This window comes from Pollicipes pollicipes, unplaced genomic scaffold, assembly GCF_011947565.3.
Source record: "Pollicipes pollicipes isolate AB1234 unplaced genomic scaffold, Ppol_2.1 Scaffold_38;HRSCAF=43_pilon_pilon_pilon, whole genome shotgun sequence".
In the NCBI taxonomy this organism is placed as follows: domain Eukaryota; kingdom Metazoa; phylum Arthropoda; class Thecostraca; order Pollicipedomorpha; family Pollicipedidae; genus Pollicipes; species Pollicipes pollicipes.
The window spans coordinates 57,470-65,664 of NW_023596399.1; the positions used below are offsets into that span (position 1 = coordinate 57,470).

General features: G+C 53.5%; 1 protein-coding gene across 1 annotated transcript in view; it reads right to left on the bottom strand.

Moving 5' to 3' along the window:
• Positions 1-7,920, bottom strand: part of LOC119093039 (uncharacterized) — a 30,590-nt gene extending 22,670 nt beyond the window's left edge. The window contains exons 1-7 of the mRNA XM_037215932.1: positions 7,860-7,920; positions 6,846-7,010; positions 5,695-5,805; positions 4,734-4,896; positions 4,190-4,314; positions 1,557-1,811; positions 983-1,119 (exon numbers count right to left, since the gene is read on the bottom strand). Of these exons, the coding sequence (XP_037071827.1) occupies positions 983-1,119; positions 1,557-1,811; positions 4,190-4,314; positions 4,734-4,896; positions 5,695-5,805; positions 6,846-7,010; positions 7,860-7,920 (1,017 nt within the window). The remainder of the gene's footprint in view (positions 1-982; positions 1,120-1,556; positions 1,812-4,189; positions 4,315-4,733; positions 4,897-5,694; positions 5,806-6,845; positions 7,011-7,859) is intronic.
• Positions 7,921-8,195: the final 275 nt, after the last annotated feature.

Genomic DNA, 8,195 nt, shown 5'->3' on the forward strand with positions numbered 1-8,195 from the left:
AGGGTCTGGGCACGACCTGATGTCGGTCAGTGCACGTCGCTGGCCCACGTGTCAGCTTCAGATGCACGTGCTGCAGCTGGGCGGAACCGTGGTTAAAGCAGGAGTCGTTTCCTTTGAAGACAAAGTGCGATTTCGTGCCACGCACCCAGGTGGCCGGTTCGATGCCCGTCGCTCAGGTGGGGGTGGGGAAGCAGCAATTGACCCCCGGAAATCACAATAACTAATACAGCTAGACACCAGTTCATAGGGTGTGTTGCCCTGCACGTGAACTTACCTATGTCGCAACGTGAGGTTCCTAGTTCGTGACCTTCGGATAATATAAGATCCGTCGAGGTCAGCCCCAGACCTTCCCATGCAACCACCGTGACCTCAGATACTTTTTCTGAGCAAAAGATAACTGGTGTTCATCTAAGGTCCTATCTTTCCTGACCTTTAGAAGGTCATGGTGACCAAAATCATATAAGACTGCTTCGATTTTTGGATGTGAATAAGCATCAGGGATTACGCTAGGTGGTACGTTGCTAAGAACAACGTATTGACCTGGAGCATAAAAGGTCAGTGACCCACTCCGAACTTAAAGTAGTCCACGGGAAATGTATGATGCGGTCCCTTTTAGGAAAGAATTCAAAATGAGCACTAGATACTATCCCGTACAGCAGCCTTTCGTGTAAGAGTGGGTTGGTTTTGACCTTGGCCTGACCTTTGTACCCGACCCTAGGTCAGTGGAATTCCAGCGTTCTTCTTAAGTTAGCGAATTAACGATGGTTCTAGCAAATAATTCGAGCACTAACGGCAAGCTTATACTTGGGCGTCGACCAGACGCAGCAAAATGAGAAAATAGGGCTGGGGTCATCACATGCTGTCGGCCGTACCCACCTCATCACGCTGGTCACTGCACGGGGTGATGATGCCCTGGTCAGCCTACCCACCTCATCACACTGGTTACTGCACGGGGTGGTGATGTCTGGTCAGCCGTACCCACCTCATCACACTGGTCACTGCACGGGGTGGTGATGCCCTGGTCGGCTGAGGGCGGCAGCGGGAACGGCTCCTGGTTGGCGCCCCGCAGAATATGACCGGTGACCTTCTCATACGTCAGCACACCGTCGTCGCATGACTCTGTAGGAGACAGGTCACGTTACGCATCACTAGCACTGGACTGGCTGTAAAACGTGTGCCTCTGACGTGGGACACGTTTAACAATGTCCTCAGTTTATGTCGCCGGTGATGTCTGACGCCGCCCACATTATTTCTACCGAAAGGCAATGCATCATTCAGATGGATCACGATATGATCTCGAATCAATGGCGCTGAGCGAACTCATCGCATATCGAAGCTCCCAGAAGACAGCGCCAGTATATACCGTTGAATGCAGAGGAGGTCAATGATGAAGTGAGGAACTATACATTCCCGAAGGCACACGGTATCTGCCGACCGCACCAGCTTATGTCCACGCGACCCACGCATTCGAGCTCCATGCCTCACGTGAGCTCTACCCCCACCCCCACCCATTCCCACTGACTGTCCACCCCTCTTCGCCGCCCGGTCCGACCCACCAAGCGTGCAGACGCGCTGGCTGGTGACGGCGCCCTCCATGGCCGGCAGCTCGACTCGGCCCAGGCTGACGAAGTCGTCCCCGCTCAGGTAGCAGCGGTTCTTGACCCGGTCAAACGTGTACATGCGACAGACGAAGCGACGCTCGCGGGTGCAGGCGGCCTCGCAGGCGGCTGACGACTCGGCGAAGTCCAGCGAGTCCGGCGTCAGCACCATCACGCCCCGCTGGGGAGGGTCGTACCGACAGTCGGGCAGCTCTGGGGAGGAGGTCACAGCGTCAGCACCATCACGCCCCGCTGGGGAGGGTCGTACCGGCAGTCGGGCAGCTCTGGGGAGGAGGTCACAGCGTCAGCACCATCACGTCCCGCTGGGGAGGGTCGTACCGGCAGTCGGGCAGCTCTGGGGAGGAGGTCGCAGCGTCAGCACCACGACGTCCCCATGGGGAGGGTCGTATCGGCAGTCGGGCAGCTCTGGGGAGGAGGTCACAGCGTCAGCACCATTACGTCCCGCTGGGGAGGGCCGCACTGGAATTCGGGCAATTCTAGGGAAGGGGTCACAGAGTGAGCACCAGCAGGCTATCGCATCACTGTGCAAAGTTTTGGTGACTGCAGTCTGTTCGTTTCCAAGTGAGGGCAGTCCGGTGCAGCCAGAACAGGCGATTCATGGTGAATATGTGTCGAACCGCCAAACGGACCTTGTCAGCAGGCACAGACGCCGGTTGGACTGCGGTCCACGCTAACAGTTATCTTCTGCTGATGAAGGTGGCAATGCAGTGAAGCTCCAGGACATTTAGCGGGTGAAGCACGGGGAAAATACCCCAGTACCCACACCCGGCCCATTCCCCTTCCCCACTGGCTGGTTACCTCCACCCTTCCTCCACCCACGTGGTCGTGGTGGGGCTAAAACGGCTATGGAAAGAGTTCCATAGCTGTCTTAGTTAGTCCATCATGGGCCGGTGTACCCCGATAATATATGGCAGTCAATTTACCACATCTTTTGTGTCTTTTTCCTCTGAACGCAATGATAAGGTGACCTCCTAAATCCAAAGAGAAATCCGAATTTCGGGGTAAGTTAGGCAAACCCCTATTGCGGGTATGTCACGCCAAGGGCACGACCCCGCTCCAAATTGCTTAACACGCACTCGTATGGGAGTCAAATTGACCCTCAGGGGTTTCCAGAATGGTTTCCGAATAGCGCGTTGTCGCTGCGCCAAATTTTGCGTAGTTGTAGACAATGTAGTAGCAAATAGTTCGGTATGAAAATTTAGATGAATCTTGTAAGGCCGCTGATCTATGGCAGGTCAAAGTCAGGCCATGGTTTCAGCGAAGTCAATTTCCAGAGATCGTTCAATCTGATGCAACGGCGGAGTGTTAGACGAAGCCACACATCTCTGAGATGCTTTCTTAGGCAGCACAAATATTGAATGTGCAAATTATGTTGATCAAAGGTCAGGTATGAAGGTCAGACCAAGGTCAAAACCAACGTGTTTTACTACTGTAGGGTTTGCTGTATGGGATAGTTTCTGTTGCTTATTTCGAATAGACTTCTCAGAGGGCAGAATAGGTTATTAACCTAAAATGACCCAGGTCAACATTTTGTTTTTTGAAACATGCTGCCTATCGTAATCTTTGTCGCTTATTCAAATGCAAAACTTGGAGCAGTCTTGTATGATTTTGTTCACCATGATCCTCAAAAGGTCAAACAAGGTCACTGACCTTAAAGGAGCATGTGACCTTTTGCTTAGCAACAGGCTCTGGGGGCACTTTGTAGGCCGAGCTGGAATTTGACCTTGTTGGACCTTATTTGATCCAAAGGTCATGACCTAGGAACCTCAAACTTTGACCTCTGTGACTTCATATACAGATCAACATACTCCGTAAATTTCATGTTTCGGGTAAATTTATATTCATAATCAATACCCTGTAAATATGCATAAAGATTTTTATATATATATATATATATATATTGGAATATTTTGGCAGAATTCTTTCTTTGATACATGTTTGATTAAAGATAACTGCTGACTCAGCATTGACGAGCCTTTTGATGCATCGTCCTAGTTTCCGGGCCTTTGACTTTGCGTCATCGCTTAGATTAAAGATGGTTCGCACAAAATTACTCATATATTCATCACTCTGGTCACCAGGGAAACTAGAACGATGCATCAAAAGGCTCGTCAATGCTGAGTCAGCAGTTATTTTTAATCAAACATATATATATATATATATATATATATATATATATATATATATGTATATATATATGCATATATTCACAAATTCATAAAAATATAAATGTAAAGATAAATACAAATTTATGAATTCATGCCCTGTAAGTTTCATGTTCACGTACAAGTCAACATAGCCTATAGCTTTCTTAGTTTCCGAGATCTCAGGGGGTCAAATTGACCCCCCCCCCCCCCACATCCGAGCGAAAAGTATCTAGCCGGTCACCAGGGCGTGTGTTAGGCACCTGCCCTTCTCCTCTATCTCGAAGTCTTCTATATGTAGTCACTCTATTACAGTCTTCCGAACTTAGCCGTCCCTCCCCCAGGTGCGTGATCATGAAAACGGGTGCAGAGCTCCGGTCGCCCCTCCCCCCCCCCCCCCTCAGCCCCAGACGTTTGGACACTTACGCCTGGCGCACTGGTTCTCCAGATATTCGATGGTGCTGCGGCCGCGGCGGAAGGCCTGTGGCTGCGTGCGCCGGTCCTCCTTGCTGAGCCGACACACTCGCTCCACGCTGTCGTAGTCGGCTGACCTGGCCATCCGAGAAGCACGGGGTCAGGCGCAATAGGGTCAGGGCCGGCCTGCATCCCACGCACGGGCTTCTGCATAAGTGACCGCACTAGAAGAGACAGGGCACGTCCGTTTCTGGGCTGATAGGGTATGGTATCTGTTGGAACGAGAGCGTCACAGCACGATGCTGCGTGGTTTGCAGAATGCCTCGGCTCACATACATGAGAAAAAGCAAGATACCAAATGTGTTTACCAAGTATGTGTGGCAATAAGCATGCATGCTATTCCGGCCCTGAAATACATGATGCGCGATGCTAATTCTATTACGCCATGAAGCACTAGTGCTACTCCAACAAAGGTGTGCCCACTGTGACCGCACCGCGCGGACAGCTCTCTAGTCGCCGGGCCCCCGCTAGCCGGCGGCGGTCGATGACTGCCGACCTGCAGTTGAAATCCTTCTCCGTGAGGCAGGCGCGCTCGCAGTCGACGCGACTCTGGACCGAGGGCATCTCCTTCGTGTCGAACCCATCCAGCATGGCGCCCAACACGCGCTCGAACGCCCAGAGCCGGTCGTCACCGCACATCTCGGTGAACTCCTCCGCCACTGCCGAACAGCGCGGGCCCGGTTTCACATGCGCACATGGTCACCAGAACACACAGTTCCGACTCTGACTATGAGTCACGCACGGCCAGTCGACGTCAGGAGACGACATGGTCTTGGACTCTTACTCAGTCGCATGCATAGTCACCCACTGTCAGGAGACAGGACTGGCACTGCTCGTGCGTACTATTTATTCCCGTCGGAAAACGGTAGTGGGTCATGAATTATGAAACCCGTCGCTTAGCGTACACAATACAGTGGTGGCCGTTATACCCAACGCATATAAGCGGCAGAGAACGACAGGCGGATCCGCACAGGCTGCCGAGCCAATGCTCCAGGCGGCGGGCCGCCCGGAGACAGATCTCACCGCCCCGGAGACAGATCTCACCGTCCCGGAGACAGATCTCACCGCCCCGGAGACAGATCTCACCGTCCCGGAGACAGATCTCACCGCCCCGGAGACAGATCTCACCGCCCCGGAGACAGATCTCACCGTCCCGGAGACAGATCGCAGATCTCACCGCCCCGGAGACAGATCTTACCGCCCCGGAGACAGATCTCACCGCCCCGAAGACAGATCTCACCGCCCCGGAGACAGATCTCACCGTCCCGGAGACAGATCTCACTGCCCCGGAGACAGATCTCACCGCCCCGGAGACAGATCTCACCGCCCCGGAGACAGATCTCACCGCCCCGGAGACAGATCTCACCGCCCCGGAGACAGATCGCAGATCTCACCGCCCCGGAGACAGATCTCACCGCCACGGAGACAGATCTCACCGCCCCGGAGACAGATCTCACCGCCACGGAGACAGATCTCCTCGTAGTAGCTGGTGCCTTCTTTGTCGATCAGATCACTCTCTCGAGTGGCGGACTCCAGGTCGTACGACACGCACCTGCCCTCCTCATAGTCTGGAACGAACGTCCGGGATGGTGTCACGCGTGGGAACAGGAGCAGCCTGGCCAGGGTGGGGGTGGTGGTGTCTGCAAGTGCAGGCTAGTTCACAGGTGTGTAATGGTGGGCGTGTTGTCACAGGCTCGCCGTGTGCATCTGCGCACACATTACGCACATCTACGCACGCTTGAGGTAGGATATGTTTTGGAATTTTGCTTGGCTCCGTGATAGAAATACCGCATTTTGTACAGAAAATTGATTCCGATAACCAGGGATTACCGTACGGTTCCGGTCAAGCACCAGCTTCTTATGCACGCAAGCCTGCCTCGGTGTTGACATAAAACCGGCATAGATGAGTTCACGCACTGTTACAGAAGCACCCATGCTGGTCCACTGCAGTCTGACGGTTCCGAGCCGATATACTGAACCCTTGCACCGCATACCGGGTGTGTGACTGAGACAGCGTCTGTTTTCTGAAGAATTTCGCTCAAATCCCCCAGCTCCCAAGGAGCAGCGGGGCAGTCCCGTTAGACTGTCCCACCGTACGTTGGTGTTCGGCGGTACAGCATGTGGCCGCGTTTGCTTTGCGAAGAATGTCTCGAAGTTAAGTATTGGGCTTGGCGGCGCCCACCCAACAAACGAGTACTTACGCTTGTCACGACCGCTTGATGATGGAAGCGGGATTGAGCTTTTCAGACTGTTGTGATCAAATGGCGACCGTGCAAAATAAATGGTAAAGACCTACGAACTAAATATCCCTGCTCCCCAGCTCTTGTTCCATTCACATGGAATTGGATTGGATTGGGTCACGACCGCTTGATGATGGAAGCGGGATTGAGCCTTTCAGACTGTTGTGATCAAATGGCGACCGTGCAAAATAAATGGTAAAGACCTACGAACTAAACATCCCTGCTCCCCAGCTCCTGTCCCATTCACATGAGCCGTACGTCCCTCAGCAGGAGGCGGACGCTTCCACCGTCGGTGACCGGAGGGTCAGTGGGGGCGGGGGGGGAGGGGGGAGGGATGGGGGACGGCCGCGCCCGGCCCGTAACCTCACCGAGCACGAAGCCGCTGCAGTAGGTGGCCTGGCTGCAGATCGCCGTGCAGTCCCGCAGCACGGGAGAGTTGGTGTTGACCAGCAGGTCGCGCTTCTCGGCGCCCGACGGCTGGAACGTGCGACCCACCGTCTTCTCGAAGGTCAGCGTGCCGCCAAAACATTGCGCTGCGGGCGGAACAGGGTCGTTAGAGGACACCTGCCACGCGGGACGGGTCCTGGAGGTCTCAGCGGCTGCAGCGACCTTGTAAAAGGGCGCATGAGCCATGCGATGACATATATTATATGTAGCTTGTAACATTATTGTTTGAGTTGTTCCCCACAGAGCAGAACAGGCACAGCTCGCAGTGCTTCATCCGCGTCATCACCTGAACAGGCGCACGGGTGTGGACGGTTGAATACCTTACGCCTGGACGAAGGTCAGTTGACTCCCCCTCCCCCCCCCCTGCGAAAACTAAGAGAGCCGAAGATGCCAAATTTACAGGGTGAATTATCATGTAGAAAAAAAATCACTTGTGTCAGCATTTGAGCCTCCTAGGTCATTGATTTTGGGTCAAATAAGGTCAAACAAGGTCAAACCCAGAGCGCTTTCCAAAGTGCCCCCAGGTCTCATCATCCAACAGTCTTAAACCTGGATACATGTTCTAAGCAAAAGGTCACTGGTGCTCACTTCAGGCTAGTGACCTTGTTTCAACGTTAGAGGGTCAGAATGACCAAATACCTGAGATTGCTAAGATTATTTTAAGATCTGAATCGGCGTCAAGGATTACGTTGGGTTATATGCTTCTAAAAAAGGTTGATCCGGGCCATACCAGGTCAGCGACCTTCTCTGACCTTTTGGAGGTTCGTGGAAGATGTCTGTTGCGGTGTCCGTTATCAAGAAATTGGAGATGAGCATCAGAGACTACCACATAATTACCAGTAAGATCGCTACACACATCGGGAACATAGGTCCACACATCTGCGGCCTGTCACACAATCCAGAGTTGAGCTGAGGTCACGATCAGCGATCCATACGGATCTGGCCGTTCACCGGCACGGATATCCGCTCAGCGCGGCCGGATCCGCGCCCACCCATTTGGCGGCCTGGTGGAATGTCAACGGTGTCGGAGCATCGGCCCGACCTGGTCAGAAGCCCGAGATCGGAAAGCAAAAAGTATTTTGAAAGAATTGAGCTTCAGGAGAGTTTGGTATGTGAGCTCTAGCAACGGTTAGAGGCTGCATATGCATTGACTGACAAGCACGAGGACGACAAGACCCTTCCCCGGCTAACCCGGAATGTCTGTGACAGGCTTACACTGGCCAGTCCCAACTCTCCATGTCTCCGCAGCTGCCGATCGTGTGGGGCGGGGC